General features: G+C 47.6%; 3 protein-coding genes across 4 annotated transcripts in view; all 3 read left to right on the top strand.

The window, feature by feature from the left end:
- MLXIPL (MLX interacting protein like) overlaps window positions 1-1,677 on the top strand; it is a 58,643-nt gene extending 56,966 nt beyond the window's left edge. For both annotated transcript variants that reach the window (XM_060259273.1, XM_060259274.1), the window contains one exon: window positions 719-1,677. In XM_060259273.1, the coding sequence (XP_060115256.1) occupies window positions 719-840 (122 nt within the window). In that variant the 3' untranslated portion in view covers window positions 841-1,677. The remainder of the gene's footprint in view (window positions 1-718) is intronic.
- A 3,834-nt stretch (window positions 1,678-5,511) lies between these two features.
- On the top strand, window positions 5,512-14,474 carry TBL2 (transducin beta like 2). The gene is made up of 7 exons (XM_060258840.1): window positions 5,512-5,767; window positions 8,380-8,510; window positions 10,573-10,757; window positions 11,311-11,462; window positions 11,631-11,757; window positions 11,888-12,040; window positions 13,931-14,474. Exons 1-7 carry the CDS (start codon window positions 5,512-5,514, stop codon window positions 14,385-14,387), a joined length of 1,461 nt encoding a protein of 486 aa, XP_060114823.1. The 3' UTR covers window positions 14,388-14,474.
- A 4,093-nt stretch (window positions 14,475-18,567) lies between these two features.
- On the top strand, window positions 18,568-25,196 carry BCL7B (BAF chromatin remodeling complex subunit BCL7B). The gene is made up of 6 exons (XM_060259415.1): window positions 18,568-18,794; window positions 20,500-20,575; window positions 21,103-21,199; window positions 22,425-22,595; window positions 22,941-23,020; window positions 24,178-25,196. The coding sequence occupies exons 1-6, from the start codon at window positions 18,637-18,639 to the stop codon at window positions 24,268-24,270; spliced, it is 675 nt and encodes a 224-aa protein (XP_060115398.1). The 5' UTR covers window positions 18,568-18,636; the 3' UTR covers window positions 24,271-25,196.
- Window positions 25,197-27,317: the final 2,121 nt, after the last annotated feature.

Genomic DNA, 27,317 nt, shown 5'->3' with positions numbered 1-27,317 from the left:
GGGCTCGAAGACAGTTCAAGTTTAGTGGCTGTAGGTCACACACACGCATTCACTACCAAGCTTTCAACTTAACATCCAAGGGAGGGAGTAATGACCTTGGTACTAAGATATTTCCCAGCTCCTAGGAGGCCAAGCAGGTTAACTTTTGATTCTGCCACAGGCTAAGCATTCTGCTCACACATTCCAGACAGTTCATCAAAGAGACACAGATAATACATTGGAAGTTGACAGCCCTCCTACTGGGGGCCAGATGCAAGAATGGAATCTTCTGCGGCAGGGCTTTTTTTTTTTAGCAGGAACACACAGGAACGCAGTTCCGGCTGGCTTGGCATTGGGGGTGTGGCCTAATATGCAAATGAGTTCATGCGGGCCTTTTTCTACAAAAGCCCTGTTCTGTGGTGTGTTCACAGTTCTGATGATGCAATAGAATTTGGGGCAGTGGGGCAGGGGCGTTGCATTGTACTCCATGGGACTTGGAAGTGAAATGTGCCCTGGATCAGGCTGCAAGTCAGGCAGGACTGCTTGAATCTCAGGGATTTTTGTGATGTATAAACAGTTTTTTGATTAGGGTCCCAATGCACCGTAGGTTCTTTGAGCACGGTGCAGCGTAGGAGGTGGCTGCATTTCCAAAGCTGGCTAGTCGATTCCAGCCCCTTGAGAGGGAGCTGTACCACAGGGCTGGTTTCACTAAATGTTCTCCCCCCTCTTGCTTTCCCAGCCGTCCTGGGCTCCCTCCGCCAGCTGAGCGTTTCCACTTCGATCCTGAGCAACCCAGCAGGCATCCCCGAACAGGCCACCCAGGCAGTGACGAGCACAGTCCCCAACCACAGCTCCTCCTAGCTCCAGACTCCTAATGTGAATCAGAGAGAGGAGCTGCAATGGCCACAGCAAGACAGAGCCTTCGCCCCTGCAGAAGAACTGTTTGTGCAGAAAGGATGCCTGGAAGAGTCGCCCCCTGCTGGATGGGGCTGGGCATTGACCTGGAAGGGACCTTCACAGCAGCTTCTTCATCTGAACTGTCTTGTTCTTCTGAACCGTCTTGTTCCTGACTCTCTGGAAATCACTGTGTATGGCTGGGTGGAAACCGCAACCCCCCTGCTGGCCATCTCATCTCGCTGACGTCTTTTACGTAACCTTTCCTGTGACTTGCCTAAGAGTCCAGAGGGGCCTAGAATGTGGGGTGGGGGGGGTATGCTTGCCTGGAGCTCCCTTCACTTGCACCATTTTCTGGGAACGAGGTGGTGTCGGTGGCCCTTGTTCACTAGATAATCTCTGCTGCCTTCAGCCAGAGCTGTGCCAAGATTACTGCCCTGCGTGCTTTTACCCCACATTTCAAAAGTGTTACAGGAGGCAAAGCCAGTGCCTCTGCTAAAAAGAACATTCTGTGTGCTGGCTTCGCCCCATCATCATATTAGAACTGTCACAGCAGTCAACCTGGGGAGAAAGACTGAAGTCTGGGGAGGGAGAATCCACAGGGTACGTAGTCTTACTCCTGAAAGGTTTGTCTGGAAGACTGCAAGCTCAGGGTGTTCCTAGACTTTCAGAGATGCCTCTTATCTAGCACAGAGAGGAGGACAAACAGTCCAGGATACTGTTTTGCTCTTTCTGCTTCTTCGAGCAGCAGAAAATTCCAGAAGCCAATTTTACAAGTTTTGCAATAAACTATTTACAAATGTACTGGCCAAGCAGTTTGGAAATAAATATGCGCATGCCTGGAAGAGTGAGTCTTGGAGCAATACCAGATGATGCTCCTGAGTAAACTTTTTTCCAACAGGTTTTTAACTGTCTTTTCCAGCCTGTTTTTGAAAACTCCAAGTTTGGTTTTCAGTCCCACATTCAAGCAGATGGGGTGCAGAGCACATTCCGGTAAGCTTCCTCTCCCCCGCTGAAGGCAACCCACCCTCTTTATCTGCCTTCATCCGCCAAACTGTGCTGGAAACGAAGGAAAACTGCATTTTGCATAACTTAAGAGCACGTTTGTAGTGAGACAGTGTGGAATTGCAAAACAAATACACAGCGGTTGCAAAAGGGTGTTGTCTTTTTGGAGGCCATCAGTTTGCTAATTGCCTTGCGAGCTGAGCTAGTTTTTTCCACAAATGCCACAGCAAATGGTGCCACTGAGCCTCTCGCCCTGATTGTGGATACTGCTAGTATTGGAAGGATACATTTTAAAATGGAAGATCTGTTCTGCTCGCTGGTGTCGATTTTATACCATAAGCCCAGTGTCAGCCTCCTGTCTGAAAATGCCCAGATTTTTTGTTTCAACAGCTGCAATCTAGGCATTCTGGTGTTTTCTCTGTGGTTTTCTAGCATTTGCTTGCCTTGGGCCTGGATGTCTCTTCTGTCTGTATGGTGTGCAGGTACATATGTAGCTGCCTGATACTGATTCAGACCCTTGGTCTGTCAAAATCAGTGTTATCAACACAGGCTGGCAGCAGCTCTCCAGGGTCTCAGGCAGAGGTCTTTCACATCGTCAGATCATTTTAACTGCAGATGCCGGGAACTGAACCTGGAACCTTTTACATGCCAAACAGATGCTCTACCACTGAGCCATAGTCTTGTCCTGAGTGTTATTATGCTGCTTTTTGCATGTGCCCAGAAGGGCCTAGCTCCCCTGGAGATGTGTCCCAACTGTGGCAGCCCTTGCCGCAAGATCACAAGGCATCCTGGTACTGAATGGGCACAGAGGAGTTTCTTCTGGGGCAAAATTACATCAGGAACCTTAGAAACTAAAGGTAGTGGGGCTGGAAGACGATTCCCCCCACTCCTCACCAACATATGCACTAATTAAAACCACCTTACACACATCCTGATGTTATGGGATCTTGAAAATTAGCCAGTAGATACATTTGGGATTCCAACCAATGTCTATGCAAAATGCAGCAGTGATTATTGTAGAACTGAGCTCCCCCAAGGGAGAAAATTGAGGAAGGGCGGCACTGAAGGTACCCAGGCAACACCGTACACATCCACATGGATGCTCACGTCTCCAGACATCTCAGTAATGTAGAGGAAACCCTGAGGGGGAAAGTGTTCATGAGCATACATAGAATGCATGGGGACACTCCCCTGTCCAGGCAGCTCATGAATACAGAGGGAACCAGAGGGAGGGGACAGTTTAATGACACATTATACCTGAACAAAGCCCTGCTGGATCACTCCAAAGGTCCATCTAGTCCAGTCCCCTCCTCCTTACACTGACCAGCCACAGGCCTCCCAAAGACCCAGGTCACTCCCCGATTTTGATGCCCCCTAGCAGTCAACTCACAACCTGAGTTCGATCCCAGCGGAAGCTTGGTGGGTTCAGGTAGCCGGCTCAAGGGTTGACTCAGCCTTCCATCCTTCCGAGGTCGGTAAAAGGAGTACCTAGCTTGCTGGGGGGAAAGTGTAGAGGACTGGGGAAGGCAATGGCAAACCACCCCGTAAAAAGTCTGCTGCGAAAACGTCATGATGCGACGTCACCCCAGAGTCGGAAATGACTGGTGCTTGCACAGGGGACTATCTTTACCTTTAGTTGTAATAAAAAATGACACTACATAAACAAGTGAAACTTATCAAATGCCAAACAACTGACAAGCGTCTAGATTCGAAGTCCTCTGTGTGCTTGAGGCTGGCTTAGCCAAATGGAGCTCTCCCCAGCCACACTGGCCCTGGCTAGCCAGATGCTAAAATGCAAAACAAAGCAGCAAGACAACCACACTTCCCTGTTGTTGCCTTGCCAGAAGTATATACTATCTCTGAATATGGAGGTTCAGCACTGGTGATAACCAGGGCTCAGATTCAGTGGGAGCTCACAGGAGCACAGCTCCTGAACCTTTCTGAGAGTTCCTCCTCCTCCTTCTGAGAGTTCCACCTCCTTGTTTATTGAATAGTACTGCAGCTGCATAACAATCCCTGGATGAGCTCCACCACCTATTTTTCTACAAAATGACTGCTGGTGATAACCATCGAGGGACCTCGGCCCGCCCACTGACTCGTCTAACCTCCTTCTAGAGCCACCTAAGCTTTAAAACGCTCGCACATGGCTGTACCCACACGATCTTTGCAAATTAAACCGCAAGACGTTCCGCAGGTTTGAGCTCAAAATGCAGCGCGAGCAACCCCGTTATAATCTGAGATGCAATACTAACTTCTAGAAGGGGTCGCTGCAGTACGAACCGGTCTCAGTTCGCGCACGCGCAAAAGCACTCTCAGGCTCTCCGCGCTTCCCTGAATTAGCAGCTATGGACCGTGGCACTGCTAAGCGCCAAACGGACCTGAGCGAAACATTCCCATCGGCTCACGAAATATATCGGATCTAGTTGCCTTTTAGCAATTGCAGCTTGCCAACCAAAGGATGGGGCTGGTTGATCGCATATACATGCCTTCGTTTCATTCATTCCTGAATGAATAGGAATTTGATAACAGGCGCTTCAACTCCATTTCTTTCTCCTTTCTGTGATCTTTGTTATTTAAAAAAGAAAGTGCGAAAGATGATATTCTCTGCGTACGTCTGAAAAAAAGTGCGCGCTGACTCAGATAAAGCTCATGTTAGAATGAACTCTTGTTAATATCTAAGGCAGGGGTATCCAAACTGCGGCTTGGGAGCCACATGTAGCTTTTTCACATATAGGTAGTTCTCGAAGCCCCCACCACTCCATCAGCTGGCTTGGAGACGGCATTTTGTCTTTTAAAATCATTTCTCCAAGCCAAACCAGTCAGAAGCTTGAAGAATACATCTAAAGTTAAAGTTGCTTTCTTTCCACCTCCCTCCCTATTTGCCTGCTTACCTGCCTTCCTGTGTTGCGGCTCTCAAACATCTGACGTTTATTCTACGTGGCCTTTATGTTAAGTAAGTTTGGCCACCCCCTGCTCTAAGGTGTGACTAGACTCCTGTTTTATTGTGCTGCAGCAGGCTTAACACGGCCAACCTTCTGAAAGTACTCCAGCAGAATTACCAGACTCGGGTGCCGAACTGGGATGTCTGGAAGAAAGGCGGGCATATAAATACTTTAAATACATTTTAAATAAACAATGAAGTCTCTGATAGATCGGCCACCTTGGCCGAGTCCAGCCTCTCCGATTACCGTGAGCGACTCTTGCATTGCCTGCTTGAAGCAGAAGACAAGTTGCACCTTTAAGACCAATTTAGTTTTATTCAGAATGTAAGCTTTCGTATGCTTTAAGCAGACTTCATCAGACAAACATGGAATGGCAAGCAGGCTCTATATTTAGGACGGCTCGCCATTCCATTTTTGTCTGATGAAGTCTGCTTAGACTTAGAGCATATGAAAGCTTACATTCTGAAAACTTAGTCGGTCTTAAAGGTGCCACTTGAATAAAACTTAGTTGGTCTTAAAGGTGACACTTGTCTACTGCTTTGTTCTATTGCCTCAGACCAACACCGCTGCCCACTTGGATTTATTGCCGGCTTGATCAGTGATGTCTGCTTCGGGTGGGGGGGAAAGACCTGTTCAAGTAGGGGAGGAGGAGGTGTAGAAGAGGAGGCACGAGGCGTCAAAGAAAAGGCGCATGCGTACTTTTAGCTTGACTTGCCACGTCAATCATGAGGGGGGGGGAAGGCGACGCATGCGTCCTCGCCTCCTTTCAGTTAGCTCAGCGCGCTGGGGCGGCCACGGGGCGGAGGAAATGGACGAGGCGTCTGGGGTGCTGATCGGCGTGTCGCTCGTGCTCGGCGCTCTCGTTCTCGTGCTGCTGCTGAGACGGAAGACGCTGAGCGGAAAGGAGCGCCAGCCGGCAGAGAAAGAGGCCAAGAAGCCGGCGGACGGTGAGGGGAGCGCGGTGGGCGGGGCTTCCTGTCCGTCGATCAGCCTGTGGGCGGGGCTTAGTCCTGACTTGCTGATCCTGTCTGCGAAATAGGCGCAGGAGCTGAGCTGGAGGAGCTGCCCTAGAGCAAGGGTGGCTTTTGCACACGTATTGTGTGGCTCTGAATCTCCTAACACTCCATCAGCTGACATGGAAAAGGCATTTCTTTCTTTAAATCACTTCTCCAAGCCAAGCCAGCTGGCGACTTGGAGAATGCATTTAAAGGTGCTTTCTTTTCACCTTTCCCTGCCGCCTTCCCCGCTGTTTGCCTTCCTGTCTTACAGCTCTCAAACATCATTCATGTCTTCTGGTTCTCAAACATCTGATGTTTATTCTGTGTGGCTCTTGAGTTAAGGAAGTTTGGCCACCCCTGCCCTAGAAGAACCTTTCTTTTGTTTTAAATGAAGTTGTTTTGTTTAGTTTCCTAATGGGGGGGGGGGGGGGCTATTCATTTCTTCAATTACTTGGAAGTATTTATTACAGCGTTCTTTTTTTAAAAGAAGCGTTGTCATATTGTTTGGCATCCTTCTGAAGGAAAACTGCATGATGTTAATTTTATGAAATAATTTTGGAGTGGTTTGCAATTGCATGAGTATTGCATTGGAGAAGTTCAGCAGTGGAGCACCCGCTTTGCATGCAAAAGATTGTAGGTTGTTTTCCCTTGGGTAACTGTTGTTCAGGAAGACTTCACTCCACTTGAGATTCTGGACAGCTAAAAATTCAGCTATACGGACCGAAAGTCTGACTTGGTAGAAACCAGTTTTTTCTAAACAGGCCCTTAGCTGAATAGTGGATCATTGCACTGTAAACTGTGAAATTTATCAAATGCCGATGAATAGCGGATTATTGCATACAGAAGGTCCTTTTTCAATCAATCAATCATTTTATTTATATCCCGCCCTCCCCGCCGAAGCAGGCTCAGGGCGGCTAACAACATCAAATCAAATACAAATACGGTACAGTAATTATACAATAATTTAACAATAACTAGCATAACAGTTAAAATTCTAAAATAATAAAATTAACATTCTGGTGCTATTTCAACAGATGGTAAAATCACTTAAGCAGTTCCTCTATCTTTTAGTCAGTGGAAGCCATCCCAAAAAGGATGGTCTTGCAGGCCCTGCGGAACTGTTCAAAGTCCCGCAGGGCCCGCACTTCTTCCGGGAGCTGGTTCCACAGGTGTGGAGCTGCAGCAGAGAAAGCTCGCGTGCGAGTGCTCTGCAGTTTTACTTCCCTCAGCCCGGGGGTGGTCAGCCGGTTCTTCCCCGCTGATCTCAGTGCTCGTTGGGGTTCATGTGGGGAAAGACGGTCCCTCAGGTAGGCAGGCCCTCGGCCATATAGGGCTTTAAAGGTAATGACCAGCACTTTGTAACGAATCCGGTATATAACTGGCAACCAGTGCAGTCTGCGCAGTCCTGGCTGTATGTGCTCCCATTTTGGGAGCCCCAATAACAGCCTCGCCGCTGCGTTCTGCACCAGCTGCAGCCTCCGGGTTCAGTACAGAGGCAGCCCCATGTAGAGGGCATTACAGTAATCCAGTCTCGAGGTGACCGTTGCATCTTTGCTGAAGATGCTGGAGAAACTCAGCCAGGCATTGAGAGCAGTGGTGAACTTGATGGGCCCAGCAACTGACTCCGAAGAAGGAAACTTCACACATGCATATGTACACAGTGCTGCTTCGGTGCCAAAACTGCCTCCTGGGGTACTCAGGGAACTGAAATATGCTCTTAGTGCTGCTGCCCCAACAGATGTGAATTAGCACAAGTTTGCTCTGGTAAGATCTGTCTATGCAGCTCCTTTGCTTGTGCAGGCCCAGAGCCAGAGTATCCACTCTGGAGAATTACAGGATGCACCAGCTCCTGCCAGGCTGGGCTGCTTCCGATTTTAAGGAGGGAGGCATGTGAACCTTTTTGTATGTGGAGATAAACACGAATAGGGTATTATCAGTGAGGAAAGGGTCCTCTGAGGGAGACATAAGTTTCAATATCTGAGACTGGCTACTGGTTATTTTGCTGGGGCTCCTCCACTGAGTTGTACGTTACAAGAGCCTTGCAAACTAGTGAGAAGAAATGTTGCTAGTCACTTCTGGCTTCCAGGGAAAGGCAGCAGACTTCTGGAAAACTTTCCAGCCTGGAGGCAATGCCAGACCTGCCTTATATGGTGAACTGCAAATGGCTGTTAGCAAACTTCGATTGCAAACTTAATGGGAAGTGCTGTCAAGTGGCAGCCAACTTTTGGTGACCCTATAAGGTTTTCAAGGCAAGAGATGAATAGAGGTGGTTTGCCATTGCCTGCTTCTGTGTAGCAACTGTGGACATCTCTTGGTTGTCTCCCATCCAAGTAGTAACCAGAACCCACCCTGCTTATCTTTTGAGTTCTGATGAGATTAGGCTAACCTGGGCAATCTAAGTCAGAGCTGGGAGCCTCTTACAAGATAGCTGTTTTCACATGGTAGTAGCTGCCTTGACAGCTGCTGATCACTTCCTGCCATGCATTTCCACCCAGCACTGGGTGGGTCTGGGGCCCACAAGGCTTGACTCGTGGCATATTGAAAAATCTTGTGTTCTCTAGATCACAATGTGAATGGTGAAACAGCTGGCAAAACATCCATCCAGAAGAAACAGAAGCAGCACCAGCGAAGCCGAAAAGAGAAGCCTCAGCAGCACAATTTCACACACCCGCTCCTGGCCGCAGCCCTCAAGGTGAGTGCAGTTGCTCTGGGATGTGTTCCAGAGGCCAGCAATTCCAATATGTTGCCCTCCACACATCAAGGAAAACGGGGTCTGTACTTCTGACATGGCTCAACCTTCTGCAATGTTATCCTTGGTCAACAGCCAATCTTTTCGTTCTCTTCTGCAGAAATAATTCAGTGTCATAGCTTCAGGTTTTACAAAATGGGAGCAAGAAACTGGCTGAGCATACCTTCTCTCTCACACCCCATCCCCGGCAGTTCCTCAGTTAGCGTTCCATGAGAACTGGAAAATCCCCACTTCATAGAACTTGTGCTTACTGGAGGAGGAGGAGAAAGTAGAAATATCACTAATTAATTCTTTTTGTTAACAGATCATCAGTGCATAACTGCTTGGCCAGTTTGAATGGACAGTGGGGATCTGGGCTTCTTCTCGGCCACTTTTCGTCCCCATTCTGGGACTCTGTAATCTGCTTCTTTAGGAGGAGGTTCCCAGTCTCATATCAACAGTTGATTTTTTTTTTTGCTGAAATAGGTAAACAGTCTGACCAGCAGTTTGATATTTGTAGATAGGAATAGTCCAGCTTTGTCCAAATAAACCAAACAGTCCAGCACAGCTGAGGAGAACCTGGACTATTAAAATACAATTTAAAAATTTAAACAGTGGAGCAATTGATTGAAGCGGTTTATTCACGGCCACCTTGGCCACGTCATGTGACTTATTAGTGCTGGAGCTGGGGATCCAGGTAAGGAGAGATGAATGTGAGCAAATGGGGTTACATGTACTGTTGTGGTTTTATTTACTTCATTTACAAACTGCCTTGTTTGAGACTCAGAGCAGATTGGGAGTGAAGACTGGGGAAGGATAGGAAGGGAGAGAGCTTGGAGAATGACTTGAAAAAGTCATTCCCTTTCACTTCAGAGCATGTAGAAAGTTACAAGATGTGACTGGCTTTCCTTGTCACATTTCTCTTCTGTCTTTTTTTTTGTGGGGGGGCACATGAAGGGAATGGTTTAGAGATCACTCTGTTCAGTGGCCTTGCAGAATGTTTGGCCTTTAGTCCCCAACATTTTTTATGTGGACCTAGGTATTTCTAGAATATGGCAGCTTTTTGGAAGAAGGCTTGTTGTCCTATCATTTGGCCTTCAAGACAGTCTAAGAGCCAATGCGGTGTAAGAGCAACGGACGCTATCTGGAGAACCATATTTGATTCCCCATTTCTCCACATGCAACTAACTGAGTGGCCTTAGGCCAGTCACAGTTCTCTCAGAGTTCTCTCAGCTCCACTTGCCTCACAGAGTGTTTGTTGTGGGGAGAAGAAGGGAAGGCAAATGTAAGCTGCTCTGAGACTCCTTCGGGTATTGAAGAGCGGGATGTCAAAAACCAACTCCCCCTCCCCCCCTTTCTTCTTTGCTTGGAATCACACTGCTGCTGCTCAGTAAGCATGAGGCATTACAGGGTATTCAGCTTCAGGGGGGCAAGTGTGTGCACATGCCCACCCTTCTGTGGCCAGCTACAAATGTAAGGAACATTACCAGTTTCACAATGCCAAATGGTGGGGTCCACCCCTCTTTGGAATCCTCCACCACGATTCTTCTACTCCTCCTATGGGGCATTCTTTCTTCTACTCCTCCTGTGGGCCAGTCTTTCATCTGCTCCTCCCACTCTAGAGTTGAAGATGACAGCCACGGTGGTGTAGTGGTTAGAGAGTTGGCCTAGGATCTGGAAGACCTCATGAATCTGCACTCTTCCATGGAATCCTGGTGGATGAGCTTGGGCTGGTAATGCTGTCTCCAGCTAACCTGCCTCACAAGATTGTTGTGAGGACAGAGGAAAAGAGAGTGACATAAACCACTGTGTCCCCATAGGGATTGGTGTATAAATCTAGTAAATACAGAGGCATTTTGACCTCTGCTCATTTAATACAGGAAGTGGGAATTCCACTGATGCTATGATTGTCTTTCATGCTCCTGTGGCATGGCTAGATCTTTGGGGTCTTGGTTGCCCCTGAATGGAACACCCCAGATTATTGTTTGTTGCGAATGCAAAAGTGAGTGTTTTTGGTGCTCTGCAGGGTCACAGCGGCAGCATCAGCTGCTTGGACTTCAGCAGCAACGGCAAGTACTTGGCCTCCTGCTCTGATGACCGCACTGTCCGCATTTGGAGCACCAAGGATTTCTTGGAGCGGGAGCACCGCTGCCTGCGGGCCAATGTGGAACTGGATCATGCTACCTTGGTCCGTTTCTACCCAGACTCCAGGTATGGAGAGTGTACGTGTTGCAGCAGGAAAATTCTGGGGCTGGATGCAGTGAGCCTTCCTGACCTTCCATCCCAGGGACTATCCATTTCTTGGACTTGCTGTTGCATTTTTTTAAAAAATATATGCACTAAGGAACCATGAGCAACCCACAAAGGTCGGGGGGGAAAGGAGAGGGGAGGCTAGGCGAGGGAGGCCCAGTCAAATATTTTTGGCAGGCCTGCTGCAATCTGTGCATTGCCTCACCTAGGAGCTAAGTGGTTTGTTCTCTCTCCCAACTGAACCCCGATATTGGTTCTTTACATGGGCACTTGGCTTGATAAGGATTAAAGTTTGCCCATGGCAGTTTTTGCTTCCCTTCCACTCCTCTGTAACACATGTAGAAGTTTGTGGGGCACAGCAGTGCATGAAACTGGATCCCCCCAAGCCTGTCCTAGCCAACTTCAGTGCCGGAAGCCTCGGCCAGCAACACACAGAGGTGGAAGTTGCCCTGCAAGGCACAGCAGCTTGTTCCTTCTGTCGCTTCCAGGTAATGACTCTCCTTCCTTCACTCAGAGCCTTCATTGCCTGGCTGGCTAATGGCGACACCATCAGAGTCTTTAAAATGACCAAGAAAGAGGATGGTAGCTTTGCTTACGTCGCTGCCCCAGAAGACTTCCCCAAACAGCACAAAGCCCCCGTCATCAACATCGGAGTCGCCGACACAGGTATTCCACTGGGACCTTTTAACTTTCCCGCTGCTGGGGACAGAGGGGCTCAACCACTCCGCAATGTTTTTCTTTCTTCACTCTTGCTTAGTCCTCTTAAGCACCCATGACTTTTCTTAGGGCCGGCTCTAGGGGGAAAAAACCTTAACCTTTTTCTCTCTGCACAAGGAAAGTTCATCATGACAGCTTCCAGTGACACCACCATCCTCATTTGGGATCCAAAGGGGGAAGTCCTGGCCAGCATCAACACCAACCAGATGAACAATGCCTTTGCAGCTGTGTCGCCTTGTGGGAGGTAAGGATGGTGTCATCTGTGGGCCCAGGCTGCTCTCTGCAGCAAAGTGGGCACTCGCATGCAGGTGTGGTTGTTGGTTGTTGTCCAGTTTGGGAACCCAATGTCCCATCGGTGGCCTTTCTCCCTTCAGGTTTGTTGCATCCTGCGGCTTCACCCCGGATGTGAAGGTGTGGGAGGTGTGTTTCAGTAAGAGTGGAGACTTCCGTGAGGTGGCCAGGGCCTTTGAGCTGAAAGGCCACACAGCAGGCGTGTATTCCTTCTCCTTCTCCAATGACTCCAGGAGGTAAGGTACTGTCTCAGCTTCCCAGAATAGCTAGCCTTGGCCGTCCCTGATGAGATCATCTGTGCTAGTATTGGGTAGAACTAGCTCTGTGCCAAGAAAGGCTCTTCCTTTCACATGGATTTTCTTCTTGCTAGATAACAAGTTGAAGGTGTGTCCTTGGAAGGTCTGGCAGTACGTGCTCAAGTTCTCATTGGTTTATACAATCGGATTCAGGACTCAAGCCATGCCTGATGCATTATAACCTAAGGTGTGGAAACATTCATAAGAACATAAGAGAAGCCATGTTGGATCAGACCAATGGCCCATCCAGTCCAACACTCTTTGTCACGCAGTGGCCAAAAAACCCAAGTGCCATCAAGAGGTCCACCAGTGGGGCTAGAAGCAGTTTTAAACTACTGCTGAAGGATGTCAGAACCTTGGCAAGTCTCTAAGGAACGGAAGTTCTGAAGCATCCACAGATGGAGGAACTCCTTTGATTGATCTTGGAGACCACCAAAGAATACCAGCAAGGGGGGTGGGTCTCTGTGGTAGGGTCCAAACCTCCAAGGACATTGTTCTAGGGTACTATTGATACCTTCAGCTGTGTCCAAAAGACTACAGAGATGGAGATGTTGGGAGTCCATCTATATATATATATTCATGCCCATGAATTAAGATCATGAGGAAATGCCCTCCTGACCAATTAAAGATGCTGGCTTGAGGGCCTTTTTCATGGAAATCCCACAATTCTAGAACAGCCTCCCATGGGCAGTTAGCCTTGGCCCCTCATTGTTGAACTTCACGAGGCAGTTGAAAACTGTTTCGTTTAGGACTTGTTTCAGTGGCTCTAACTTTTATTGTTGGCAGTTCCAATTAAAGTTTTTAGCTTGCGACTTTTATCGTTTTAATTATTTTTAAAGTAATGTTTTGTTTATATTGTAAGCTGACTTGCATTCTACAAGGGAGAAAGGCAGCTAACAAATGTTTTAAATAAATAAAACATAGAATGTGCCATCCTTACATGCCAGATGGCCAGCAAGCAACCAGCAATATTTGCTTATTTACTTAATTTATAGTCCACCTTTGTCACTGAGACTTAAGGTGGATTACAAAATATAAAAATCAATTCAAAGGGACAGCAGAGACCTCTAAGAAACAATATAATTAAGACTAAGACTACAGAACTGAGAAACAACTAAAACAAATTGTCCAAAGCAATAAAAACTCTGTAAAATATAGCATACCATAAAGCAGACAGTGGGTTACAAATGTAGAAAACAGTGCAATAAGAGGAAAATAAACACACACAATAAACATTGCAATAGATTACAATCTTATGTTGTTATTTATAAACGCGTCCAGAGAAGGAAGAATTTTGAAAAACTTGTCTAGGCAGGATTGCTTGACTGTTTTCTCTCCTTCCCATTCCCCCTCCCTATTGTAATTTGTCCTAAAAACAGTTATAGGTAGCTGGATAGCAATGACCATTCTGAGAATTTAAGAAGAATCTGGAGACACTGTAAACTAAGCCACACTGAAAGGGAGGTGCAGCTGAGGGAAGTAACAGTTTGGGATAGAGAAGAGAGAAGAAGTGGTGGCCAGGATCTACAACAGCAGCAGTTGGAAAGAGGAAACACTTTCCAACTCTTTTCACCAATCCAAGCACTTATCACCAGTATTTCCCTACCCTGACCCATTCTTCCTAATAGACTGCCTCAAAATAGACAATAAGGAGGTTCATATGCTTTCGTCGTGTCATATATTACTACCAACCCTTCTGTTCCTATGTTCCGAGCTGGAAGTCACCATTGGGGTTGGACTAGATGACTCTGGAAGTCCATTCCAACTCTATAATTCTCTGGTTTTATTTATTTTCATTTACAATGCGTACGGTATCTCTCTCACCCACAGGATGGCAACAGTCTCAAAGGACAGCACATGGAAACTGTGGGACACAGATGTTGAATACAAGAAACAGCAGGATCCCTACCTGCTGCTGACGGGTAAATGTGAGGTGGCAGAACCCTGCCGCATTGCTCTATCCCCCGATGCTCGAACGCTAGCCATCTCCTGCAGCACCAGCATCTTTGTATACAACACCAGGGAAGGCAAGGAGGAAGAGTGCTTTGAGAACGTCCATGGAGAGCACATCACCGACTTGGCTTTTGATGTGAACAGCCGCTTCCTGGTCTCCTGTGGGGACCGGGCCATCCGAGTCTTCCACAACACAGCCGGCTACCGGGCAGTGGTGGAAGAAATGAAGGTTCTGCTGAAGAAGGCCACCAACGAATCCACTAGGCAGAGACTGCAACAGCAGATCACAAATGCCCAGAACTCACTGGAGAGTATCTACAGCAAGAGAAAGTGATCCTTTTTCATGTGCAGTGCCCCCATACAGACTTAGGGTCAGGATTCTAACATGGGATACGTGCTAATAAAAGAATTTTTTGGACAAGTCTGGCTTCCTGGAATTTCCTCTTAACTGCCTAGTTTCAGAGTTGGTAGGAAATGCATTAGGAGTCATCTCTGGGAGCTAATGGTGAAGAAAACTTTGCATGTTTCTAATGTAGGCTTGCAGCCCAGGTTTTGAAAAATCCCATCGTCTTGCAAATTCTCCAGAAAGTTTGGGGCTCTCAGAAATGGTACCCTGGAGTGTTTCTAGCCATGCTTGGAGCTGAGCCATAGGAACAGCGTTTCCTTTTATTTATTTATTAGATTTATATCCCGCCCTCCCTGTCGAAGCAGGCTCAGGGCGGCTCACAAGAATAAAATCCCGATAAACATTAATTTTGCATTTTAAAATAATGCAATATTCAGTAATATAGCAGGTTAAAAGTTTGGTGCTAAGATTATTAATTAGATTAGATTAGATAATTTTATTTATATCCCGCCCTCCCCGCCGGGGCAGGCTCAGGGCGGCTAACAGTAACATTCCATTATACAGAGACAGGTTACATTCAACATTAAAAATTCTAATAGGTTTAAAATTAATTAATTTAATAAAAATGTTAATGCTATTGCTATTTGTTCTTTATTATGATGGCGGTCTCATTAGCAATTACTTTCCTCGTCAGCGAAAGCCAGTTGGAAGAGGAAAGTTTTGCAGGCCCTGCGGAATTGTTCAAGGTCCCGCAGGGCCCGCATTTCCTCTGGAAGTTGGTTCCATAAGTTCGGGGCTACAGAGGAGAAGGCCCGATTTCGGGTGCATTGCAGCTTCACCTCTCTTGGTCCGGGGGTGGTCAACAAGTTTTTTCCAGCTGACCTCAGTGCTCTCTGGGGCTCATATGGGGAGAGACGGTCCCTAAGGTAGACAGGTCCTCGACCATATAGGGCTTTAAAGGTAATGACCAGCACTTTGTAACGAACCCGGTATATAACTGGTAGCCAGTGCAGCTCGCGCAGTTCTGCACCAGCTGCAGTTTCCGGGTTCGGTACAGAGGCAGCCCCATGTAGAGGGCATTACAGTAATCCAGTCTCGAGGTGACCGTTGCGTGAAGTACCGTTGCCAGATCTTGGCGCTCTAGGAAGGGAGCCAACTGCCTTGCCCGCCTCAGGTGGAAAAAGGCTGACTTGGCAGTGGCTGCCATCTGGGCCTCCATTGATAATGAAGGCTCCAGTAGAACTCCCAGACTCCTAACCCGGTGCGCCGCTTTCAGAGGCGCCCCGTCGAAGACCGGAAGAGGTATTTCCCCTTCCCGGGCGCCCCGACCCAGACAAAGGACTTCTGTCTTCGCTGGATTCAACTTCAGCCCGCTCCTCCTCAACCTCAAAATTTCCGATGGTGTTCAGTGCTCTTAGGTATCCTTTGCATTACAATGGCAGAAATGCAGTTGAAGGCTAGCCAGAATAATACTGTCTTGCAAGCCTTGCAGAACTGGGCGAGGTCCCACAAGGCTCTAATCTCCTCCAGTAGTTGGTTCCACCAATAGGGGGCAGCAATTGAGAAGGCTCTCTCCCTGGTGATTTTTAATCTTGCCTTTCTTGGCCCGAGGGATCGATAGTAGATTTTGTGTTCCAGATCTGAGTACTCTCTGGGGAATGTGGGGAGAGATGGTCTCTAAGGTAGGCAAGTCCTCAGCCTTATGCACTGATGACCTTTGCCATTTCAATTCAGAATTTGGCATGGAATGCAGCAGCCTGCGTATAACAAGCTTGAAAAGAAAAAATGTATATTGGCAGCTTTTATGGTAGTACAGAAAAGGGCCAACAAATGGTGACCTATCACATGGCTGCGTAAGATTTCTCATCCATTTCCTGGTTCTTGTTCTTCTCCCTCTTGGCTAAACGATGCATAAATATTGCATATATGCAATCTGTTAGAATTCCTTCTGTAAAAATTAGGTGTTTTGCTACAGCACTTGTATTTAGATCCTGTATTAACATATGATGTTTGGTGGTGGATAAGTTTATCTAAGGGAATATGTCATTTCAGGTAGGGAGTCAGGACAGGTTCATTGGGCTTTTGTATTCTCCCTGTTGTTTTTTAGGATGATTTATGTGTGCTCCTAGCATGGGCTGAATTTACAAAACCTGACAGCCTAAAGCAGTGGTCCCCAACTTTTTTGAGCCTGCAGCCACTTTTGAAATTCCGCCACAGCATAATGACTGCAGCAACGAAATGGCTGCTATAGGAGGTGATTGCAACAACTTGACTTCAGTGACACTGTGTAGATCCTTGTACACTGTTGAGAGGTGATGCCAAATCACATTTTAAAAAATCTACAGTCAATCAGATGCCTTGCTGGGCAAAAGCCCTACATTTGGCAGGTGCCAGAAAAGGTGTTGATGGGCACTATGGTGAGGACCCCGATCTAGTAGGATAGCTTATTGGACCCTCCTCTGCAAAAATTCCAGCATCCAAAACTGGCCCAAGTAATCCCACTTTGCTGCCTCCAAAGTTTTCCTTGTACAGCTTTTGTTTTAACTTTTATCTCACCCTTCCCTAAAAATCTTCAGACAATAGACAAGGCTCTTGTACCAGCTTTCTGCTTAGGAGGCTCATTCTGAAGGTCCTTCTCAGGTCTGCTGAACCAGTACTTTTTACAGTGTAAAGGTTTCTTCTCTAGCTGAACAGAGCATGCTCCTCCACTCCCCAACATATTATAGTGAACTCAGTCTTATTGTTTTACTCACAGCAGCTTTTATGTTTGCTGCCCACATGAGGGAGTGCCAATTTAGGGTAAGGCGGAGTAGATTTAACCACTAAGTACTGCTATGGTGTTTTCAGCTCCCAGAGCAAAAGCAGCCAAATTGGTGCCTCATTGTGTTTTGATGACTGCCCCATTCAGTTCTATATAATTAAAAATTGTTTTTATATATACACAATTAAGTGAAGAGGGCTTGATTACTGAGTGGATTTATAGCTCGCCATTCAAGTCAAAGGTGCTAGGGCTGCTCTTTCAGCTACAACTGTAAACGTATAGTTGTGCATACTGTCCAGTCATTGGAGGGAGGGTACATGCTGCTAAGGAACCAAGCACAGGGTACGTCTGCAGAACTGGAAGTACATTCCTTGAAGGGCAACTGCTCTGTAGCTGGGCCTGCTTTAGTGTAAAAGGTTCCTGGTTTATATTTAATTACTTTGCCTGTACAATCACCCTTGGTGTATGCAGCTCTCTTTCAGATCAAAAATGCAGCTGCAGATTTGTGTTTCTTGGTTATTCCTTTAAAGGTTTATATTGAGAAGCCAGTTTAGTGCAGTGGCTAAGTGCGTGGACTCTTATCTGGGAGAACTGGGTTTGATTCCCCACTCCGCCACTTGCAGCTGCTGGAATGGCCTTGGGTCAACCATAGCTCTTGTAGTTGTCCTTGAAAGGGCAGCTTCTATGAGAGCTCTCTCAGCCCCTTCCACCTCACAGGGTGTCTGTTGTGGGGGAAGGAGATAAAGGAGAGTGTAAGCCACTCTAAGACTGATTCGGAGAGAAGGGTGGGGTATAAATCTGCAGTCTTCTGCTTCTCATAACATTAAAACAACGTTTGCCAGTTACAGTGGGGGGGGGGGTTGTAGCTCTTAATATAGTGTTTTTGAGGGAAGGAGGGAGGGGTTGAGCCTTCCAGATGGCAGAGTAGCCTCCAAGCTGTAAATCTGCAATGGGACAGAAATTTCCTGTCAGGTCTTGGATTAATGGTCATAGGAGCTGCCAAAATGTTCTGTTTTCATTGGCAGGCCATAGGCAAAGAAGCTTCACTCAGCCTCTGGTACCTTGCCTCATTATCCACAATATAGGAATCACAGCATTAGTCTACTTTATGGGCATGTAAAAATACAACAAAATGAAGTGCCTTGATTATGGAAAGGGCTATAAGCAGTTTTAAGAATAAGTCATATTTAATAATACCATAATATATATATATTCTTACATTTAGCGACACAGAATTTAGCCTGTATTGTATACAAGCATAATAACCCCTCGTACTTGTAGTTGGGCGCAAACTAAGCACACTGCACACATCACGTGGTGCCAAGCAGCAGCCTCCGCCTTCGTACCTCCTCCCCACGCGTACAGAGGGCGGGAGAAGAGTAAAGGTGGATTGCGCATGCGAACTGAAAACAGTTGCTCTCCCCGCGGCCGGACGGGCGTGCTGACGCGTTACGCACGCTGTTGGGAGGGGCGCGCATGCGCGTCGGGCAGGAAGCGGCGGCGGCTGGTGCGGGAACAGGGGCTGCCGGGGCCACGGGCGCCATGTCGGGCCGCTCGGTGCGGGCCGAGACCCGCAGCCGCGCCAAGGATGACATCAAAAAAGTGATGGCGGCCATCGAGCGCGTTCGAAAATGGTGAGAGGATGGAGGGCGGGGCCGCGGGGGGGCGGGGCTTAGAGTTTCAACCAATCCCTTCTAAACGCAGTTGTGGTGGTCGCGGAACAGCCAATCAACTGTGATCCTTTTTATTGAGGGCGGGTTTATACGTAAAGGTCCAATCTTTTTCTGCTGCGTGAGAGGCCGGGTTGCTGCCCGTAGTCCGGTTGGCAGGCTCACGGAAGAGGGCAGGTCCTATGGCGTGGATTTGCATGGTGCTTGGGTTGCCATGGTGATTGATAGATCTGCCCTCTGCTGACCCAGTTTTTACAGGATGGAGACAAGAGGAACCAGGGGTCGTTTGCATATGTTACCCAGTGTAGATAGACATGGAAGTTGCCAACAGGTTTAGTGGGTTGCGTTCGTTTCATTTGAATTTTATTTTCGGGATGATCAATTTGGAGAGGGGAATCCTGTAAAAGTTCAAATAAATTTGTTGGAGAACGTAGATATTTCACCTCACGGATTCTGAGCCCATTCTCCTATGGCACTTTAAAGCTTTAGAAGTTTTTATTTTAGCATAAATCCTTGAGGATTGCACACCACTCAGTCAAATCCATATGGTAGTCTGTACTACACAAAAAATTACATGGGCCTATGAACAGCAGGGTTAAGGGGCCGTGAAATGCAGGAAGTATTGGGTGAGATGTAATTTGGGGAGGGGAAATCAAGGGAAAATGTAGAGGGCATTCACAATAGGGGCCATCTGAAACCTTCCTAGGTTTTCTAAGCTAATTAACACCCCTGGTGACAACCAAGTCCAAGCCCAGTAGCATTTTAAATATGAACAAGATTTTCCAGTCTGCCAGTCTGAGAAGACAATACTGACTTTGATGGACCGAGGGTCTGATTCAGTATAAGGCAGCTTCATATGTTCATATGTTCCAGGGTATAAGCTTCTGTGAGTCAAAGTTCTTCAGCAGGCGGGTGCCCATCAGATTGTATTTGACAGAATGAGCTTTGATGATTCATGAAAGCTTATATCCTAGAAAATTTTGTTGATCTTTAAAATGCTACTAGACTCACATGGCTAACCACCTGAGACTATCCTGATGACTGTAGAAAATCAAATCTGTATTAAATTCTGGGAAAATTGTATCATTCTTTGTGGTGGAAGGTGCCATCAGGTCGCAGCTGTCATGGCAATCCCCTGCGGTTTTCAAGGCAAGAGACGTTCAGAGGTGGTTTGCTATTGTCTGTTCCCATGTCATGACCCTGGTATTCCTTGGAGATCTCTCTTCCAAATACTAGCCAGGGCTAATCCTGCTTAATTTCTGAGATCTACCAATATTGGGCTAATCTGGGTTATCCGTGTCAGGTCAGAATTCTTAATTAATTAAAATTCAGCAGTGCTATTCTGCAGTTTCCCTTTGATAGATAATGGTAACTTACAAATCAGCAACAGTGGTTCCTGGGAAACTAAAATGCTTCCCCTCACAAACTGTCCTCTGAATATACCCAGTTTAATGTAAAATGTGTGTCCATGTATCTGTGATACATGTAGAAATCATAGGAATTCACACAGATCCATCTAAAGCTGACTTTAAGGAACTTCCATGTCCTGATGCAGTATATCTTTGAATATCAGGTGTGGGAGTGGGGCAGGCAAGGATAATTTCCTCTGTTGTTTCAAAACTCTTCCATGACTTGCATTGTACCTAGTCTCTCTCATTCCCTGAACCAGGGAGAAGAAGTGGGTGACCGTGGGAGACACATCCCTGCGGATATTCAAGTGGGTGCCTGTAGTCGACAGCAAAGAGGTAAGAAGCAACTAAAGGAACAGATCGTGCTGGGAGGAGGGACCTGAAGCTGACCTTCAGCAGGTCTGAGCACTGCAAGGAATAGGACTGGCCCATCCTTTCCTCTGGGATGGGAGCACACTTCGAATAATTTCTCCATTGGTGGAGCTTCCCAAGCTAACCAAAAGTGGAGGAAGCCTTGCCATCTGCTTTTGTTTCCTACTCATGTGTTGGGATAGCCAGGTTCTAGCAGTCTAAAGCAGAGTCCTAACTGGCAAACTGTATGGAACTCTCTAAGATTCCTCGGGGTGTTGTAAACCTTTCTCTTTTTCTCTTTGTGCTTTGTTCCTCCAAGGAACTTGAGCTTCACCCCAAGTCAGGCGGAAAGTTCCCCAAAGACTGGCAAAATACCCTTTTGTTACTCTGGCAGCCTCCACAGCCCAATCCTGCTGGCTGTAAAGAGGGTGGGGGATTCCTGCAAGCGGGTTGCCCCATGTGGTGCACCTGCAGCAACATGATCTGCCTTTCCTCTCTTCTCTCCCGCCCAGAAAGAGAAGTCCAAATCCAGTAGTGCTGCTGTCCGGGAGCCCAATGGCTTTCCAGCTGAAGCTGCTGCCAACTCGTCACTCCTTCTGGAGTTCCAGGGTGAGTAGGCCCTGCACTTTTCTTGCTGAGGATGGGGTGGGAGCAGTGACTTCCTGTGCCCAGAAGAACCTTAACAAGGGCTATGTTCTCTCTAGAAGAGGCAAAGGAGAGGGAATGAGTCTCAGCAACAGAGAATCAGCTTTGCATAGTGAGGTCTCAGATTCAGCCGCTGACACTTCTGATAAAAAGGATCACAGTTGGGAAAGTCTCTTTTGGCTGAGAAAGGCCTTCTACTGGAGAATTTTGAGAACTGCTGCCAGTTAAAGGGGAGATTGCTGGTCTAGATGGATGGATGGGGCTGACCTGGCAAAAGAGCTCTGCAGGATCACTCCCAAGCATCTCCACTTAGAACAGTTTCAGGTAGTGGATATTGGGACGCCACTGTCAGACAGAGTAGGCATCCCAGGAGTAGTTGGATTGATGGTCTGAATCAGCAATAAGGCAGCTTTGTGTGTTTAGTCCAAGAGCAATTGATGATCCCAAGATGTAACGAACTTCAAATTTGCCATAGTGGCCATATTAATTGCAGACAAAGATTTCTTTGATTTATTTTTAATGTCAAATTCAGTACACACACAAACACAGAACTTTGTAAGGGAGGCAGTCATGTCATTTACATATTAAAGAAGAGGGATGGAGCTGAAGTTAATGAAAGATGACAATAGGGAGGGACGGTGGCTCAGTGGTAGAGCATCTGCTTGGGAAGCAGAAGGTCCCAGGTTCAATCCCTGGCATCTCCAAAAAAGGGTCCAGGCAAGGAGGTGTGAAAAACCTCAGCTTGAGACCCTGGAGAGCCGCTGCTAGTCTGAGAAGACAATACTGACTTTGATGGACCAAAGGTCTGATTCAGTATAAGGCAGCTTCATATGTTCCTCTCCTCCAGAGGATTAAAGTGATACGAAAGACATGTTCTTGCTTGCAGTGTGCATCCTCCTGGACCAGAGATAACAGCAAGACTGCACATATGGCAGGCAGTAAGAACATAACAAGCCAGTGTGAGGGTTAGAGTCCAAGACTGGCAAGGCACACAGGTTCAAGCCCTGGCTCTGCCTTGAAGCTAACAATGTGATCTGGGGTCAGTTGTGCTGCCTCAGTTTTACCCACTTCACAGAGCTGTTGTGAGGATGAAAAGGGAGGAGGGGTGGGGGAGAGCTTTGTTTGCTACCACACTTGAGCCCCTTGGCATTTGTGACAGATCAACATAGGGTTGATCCTTATCTTCCAGACGAAAACAGCAACCAGAGCTCCTTGTCGGATGTCTACCAACTCAAGGCAGACAGCAGCCCTGCCTCCAGCCCCAGCCCCCAGCAGAGTGAGTCGATGAGCCCCACGCACAACTCTGACTTCCGCACTGATGACTCGCAGCCGCCCACACTGGGACAGGAGCCGCTGGAAGGTGAGAGGGGGCAATGATAGCAAGCCAGTGGCAGCGATGACCCAATACATCAAATCAGTCACCTGGTGCCTGAGCTCTGCTTGCATCACAAGATTTGGGTGGAAGGGCAGGCTTTTCATGCAGAGGGAGAGGGCAGAACAAAGAATTTTACTGTGTCGGTTGCTCCAAAATAAAGGGGTGTCAGTTTGGTGTGCAGTCAGATGTCTTGTGGGGGTTGGCTGTGTACATTGGCTGTTCCAGGCTCCCAGGTAGCAGGAGCAATCACTACCAGGAGCACCGACCACTGGCAGTTCAGCAGAATTCTTGCTGGGTCCCTAACTTCCCTTTCACATGGGTCATTTCCAGAGCCTGCCCTGCCTCCCTCCGAAGTAGCAGATGAGCCCCCGACCCTCACGAAGGAAGAGCCAAGTCCTCCGGAGGCTCAGGTAATGCTGCCCATGGAGCTTAGAAGCTTGGGGAAATTAGATGGACTGAGGGAATTGCCTTCTGCATGTGAACACATGGGACTCTTCCAGAATTGCACTCCCCAGGGAGGGGATAGTATTGTTATAGCGTTTTCCCATCAGGCTTTCAGCAGAAGTGTTTGCAGTTGGGCATCAGCTTTACTTGATAGATGCGTGGACTGTGGCTTTAATCACAGGTTGAAATTCACTTGTCAATGCATTGGCGGGCCAGAGATTGAGTGGCACAGTTCCATTCAGGATGACCAGTGTTGCAGCTTCCTCTGCCAAATCCAATAGGGCAGGGGTGGCCAGTGGTAGCTCTCCAGATGTTTTTTGCCTACAACTCGCATCAGCCCCAGCCATTGACCATGCTGGCTGGGGCTGATGGGAGTTGTAGGCAAAAAACATCTGAAGAGCTACCGTTGGCCACCCCTGCAATAGGGGAAGCAAACCCACAAAGACAGCTTCTCCTTTTGGGTCATGTCCCAAGCTCAAGGGTGTTTTGTATTTGAATGAGAAACCACTGTGGTTTTCCTCTCATTAAAAAAAAACTACCACAGACAACAAATGTTAGAATTGGGGTGTCTGCGTATTTCCCATTTTGATTCTTTTGGTTCTGTGGTATTGCTGCAAAAGGAACACTCCAGATTTTCAGTTCTTGACACAAAAGCAGTTTTGAAAGGCGAACCTTGCAACAGTGAAGAGGGATTGTTAGTTCTTATACTGCAAATTATCTCACATTGCAGAGAAATGGTGTTTTTCTCATTTGCTCCAACAATGTTCACATGCAGATTTATCAAAATATTAGTAACTGATTAAAGGCAAAGCGGGTTCATTGGTTAGTCACACTTAAGCTGTTGCCAAAAGCACAGATGCTGCCAACACCTCTCTTATTCAGTGTTTAAGCACAGAGGGCACAGATTGGCCTGTATCCACATTCACAGGAAGAGACTAAATTCCATATCCGTGTAGCATGCTGGTTGGGAAAAAAACAGCTGTGACCTCAGCTTGAAAAGCTCCTCCCCTTTGTATTCCTGGCAGCTCTGTGCAACCCCCTATGGTTATAATTTGCTTCAGGATCAGGGCCAGGCTACCCTCTGCCTCTTATTCACCAGCCTCTTTTTCTTTCTCTGCTGCAGGCAGCTGGAGGGGAGGAGGATTCCGGAGCACCTCCACTCAAGAGATTTTGCCCCGATCAGAATTCTGCATGCCATGCGGCCTCTGAGAGCTAGCCCGCCAGCTTCTCCCCTGCGATATGGTCCTTCCCTAAGAGTCCGTCTGCCCCCCTTGCCCACGAGATGCTCATCCTTTTGACAATTGGGATGCCCGTCCACTGCCCTCCAACCATCCTTGTCCTGTTGTTCTTTGGGACCGTGCTCCCTCCTGATGCCAGCTTGCCTTCACCCACTTCTGCCAAGAGTTGTCCTGTCTCCCCCAATGCAACATTCCCTTCCCTCTTTTACCCCCCTCACTTGCACGCCTAAGAGATGAGGCGCTGCACAGCCTCTCTTTTTATTTTCTCAATCCTCTGTGGACTCTTGGGAATGGGGATTGTGGCTTAGGAGGTTCCTCGAGGACCGAGAAGTTTTCAGCACTTGATTGGACAACCCTGAAGTCCCTCTTCTTCTTGGGAGCAAAAGGTTCTCCCTGGATGGAAGCACGAGACCTGGGGGGAGTCCAGCTGGGATGCCGTGCAATAGTTGTTGAGTTTTAAGCCATTAGGCCGGAGATTTGCACCTTTTTGGGGGGGAGAGGGGGGCTGTATCTGGGCAGCTGGTCTGGAGCCTGCAGGCTTGGCTGCAAAGAAAGGATCCTCCCTGCTAGGATGAGGGTCTACAAACAGTCCTTGTCGGCTGGCGCAGGTGGAGCTTGGCCAGTTCCCCCTCCTTCAGGCAACAAGGGAGCTGCATGCCTCGAGCCAGTGGGGGCCTGTCTCTAAGCAGCCCCTTCTTTTGGGGGGGGTCCCCGTTAGAGCAACCGCCCCCAGACCAACCAGCCCCCTCTGGCCCCTGCAAACCTGACCCCTGTCACAATCTGCACGTGGAATTGAGTCTGTGATTGAGGCCCTGCTGCGGCAAGAAGTGCTGGCCGTGCAGGGAAGCAAAGAGATATTTTAGCACTGAAGAGAATATTTTTAAAATTAAAATATTTGAAATAGTCCAGTTGTCATGACCATTATTTGGGGGGGGGGGCCAGGTATGGAAGGTGGAGGTCCTGCAAAGAGCTACCAAGGTGGGAAGGTGCAATCCCTGCTAACTGGGTAAAGGTAGTCCCCTGTGCAAGCACCAGTCGTTTCCGACTATGGAGTGACATCACATCACAACATTTTCACGGCAGACTTTTTACAGGGTGGTTTGCCACTGCCTTCCCAAGTCATCTACACTTTCCCTCCAGCAAGCTGGGTACTCATTTTACCGACCTCGGAAGGATGGAAGGCTGAGTCAACCTTGAGCCGGCTACTTCAACCCAGCTTCCACCAGGATCGGACTCATCGTGAGCAGAGAGCTTGGACTGCAGTACTACGGCTTTACCACTCTGCGCCACGATTACCTGATACTAATAGAAACCTGAGGGTGTAAAGAACTCAGAAACAAAATGCTCCCTGTCTGGAGTTGCTGCAGACTTATAGGAAAGGAAGGTAGAGGAGGGAAGGAAGGAACGGGAAGGAGAGACGTCCTGGATGGGTATGATGGGGGAAGGACAAATCACAGAAAACAGGATTGCCAGTAAGCCAGTGAAGAGACAACCTCAGTACCAGCTTTAAGTATGAATGCTGGTAGACCAAGGGGTCCTCCTCAGCCTTTTTGAGCCTGCAGGCACCTTTGGAATTCTGAAACACTGATGGGCACGACCACATAATGGCTACCACAGCTTACCTTTAGCCACATAGCTAAAATCCTTGTTCTGTGGTGGCAGCTGAAGTCTTGGCAGCAAATCAGAAGCCTTGCTGGGCAAGACTCACCTTGCCATGCCCACTTCCTAAAAACACTTGGTGACTGTGACTGCAAGAAAGGGGGTTGGTAGGTACCATGTTGGGGACCCCTCAAATTACAGCTCAAATTCATGGGATGCAATCCACTCTGGACTTCTGCACAGTTCTGGAAATGAACAGGAGTTGCTTTGTATGCAGAAGATCCCAGGTTCTAATCTCTGTCATCTCCAGTTTAAAAAGATTGGACAGAAGATGGTGTGAAAGAGCTCTGCTTAAAAACCTGGAGGTCTGCTACCACTCTTAAGTAGACAATAGCGATCTTGATGAACTGATTTAGTATAAAGCAGCTTCCTAAGTTCATAAAAGCAGGGCTGATTGCTTCATTAGCAGCTGGTGTCTTTTGGATGTTCCAATTTGGACCACAATCATGAAAGAGATGAAAGACAAGTAGAAGCAAGCTCATATGGAGAGGGTGTGGAATTGCACATTTGGGATACCTCTATGCCTGATGGAGAGGTCTGGTTCCCATCCGGGGATGCCTAAAACCTAAAGGCAGAGGAGGCAGGAGGAACTGTACAGGCCCAGGGGCTTTCCCCTTGTTCACTGACAAGCCAACAGCTGCTGCAGCTGTCGATGCAGGAACTCTGTACATATTAAATTTTGGGTCCAGTGGCACCTTTATGACCAAAAAAAAGTTTATTAAAGGAAGTGTGTAGGTACACTTCTTCAGTTACATAGAAACGGAAATTAACAATTCACACACAGACACACTCACACAACCACACCCAAACATATTGTGACCTATAAGCTTAGCTTATTATTGCTGTTTAGTCCTGACATATGTCAAAATATCTTCAATAAGCCATAAGCTAATATGCTGTTACCTGTGTAGTAGAGGTATCTGTCTGTATATATGAACAGTGAACCTCCATTCCAATGTAGATAGATCCCAGTAGGCAGCTGTGTTAGTCTGAAGCAATAGAACAAAGCAGTAGCCAAGTGCATATAGTTTGCCATAGGATGGGTTGGTATATGCAATAAGACAAATATGTCTTATTCCAATGAATCACAAACCCTCACACACACAAACCCTCACACTTTGAATAAACTTTTGTTTGTCCAGGTGCCACTGGACTCCAAATTTGTCCCGGTTCTCCTGGACTCCACATTTGTTCTACTGCTTCCGACCAACAAGGCTGCTCTACTTGGATCTATCTGCACGTATTCATCCGTGGCTGCAACTGAGCATGGGAAAAAACTTTGCCCAGGGGGACGGTCTGCATACGTTCACACGCCCTCAACCCCTCCGCCGGCTGCACCAGGGAAGCCCCTCTTTTCGTTCGGCCG

The sequence above is a fragment of the Heteronotia binoei genome, chromosome 18 (genome assembly GCF_032191835.1).
Source record: "Heteronotia binoei isolate CCM8104 ecotype False Entrance Well chromosome 18, APGP_CSIRO_Hbin_v1, whole genome shotgun sequence".
In the NCBI taxonomy this organism is placed as follows: domain Eukaryota; kingdom Metazoa; phylum Chordata; class Lepidosauria; order Squamata; family Gekkonidae; genus Heteronotia; species Heteronotia binoei.
Note: the sequence above shows the minus strand (reverse complement) of the source record. Positions and strands in the feature narration are given on the sequence as shown.

Excerpts from the sequence above, each read along its gene's own strand:
- TBL2 (XM_060258840.1), top strand. The coding sequence starts at position 5,512 with ATGCGTACTTTTAGCTTGACTTGCCACGTCAATCATGAGGGGGGGGGA. Across the intron at positions 5,768-8,379 it reads GGCCAAGAAGCCGGCGGACG|ATCACAATGTGAATGGTGAA; the intron begins GTGAGGGGAGCG and ends TGTGTTCTCTAG. Across the intron at positions 12,041-13,930 it reads TTCTCCAATGACTCCAGGAG|GATGGCAACAGTCTCAAAGG; the intron begins GTAAGGTACTGT and ends TCTCACCCACAG.
- BCL7B (XM_060259415.1), top strand. The coding sequence starts at position 18,637 with ATGCGCGTCGGGCAGGAAGCGGCGGCGGCTGGTGCGGGAACAGGGGCT. Across the intron at positions 18,795-20,499 it reads ATCGAGCGCGTTCGAAAATG|GGAGAAGAAGTGGGTGACCG; the intron begins GTGAGAGGATGG and ends TCCCTGAACCAG. Across the intron at positions 21,200-22,424 it reads ACTCCTTCTGGAGTTCCAGG|ACGAAAACAGCAACCAGAGC; the intron begins GTGAGTAGGCCC and ends CTTATCTTCCAG.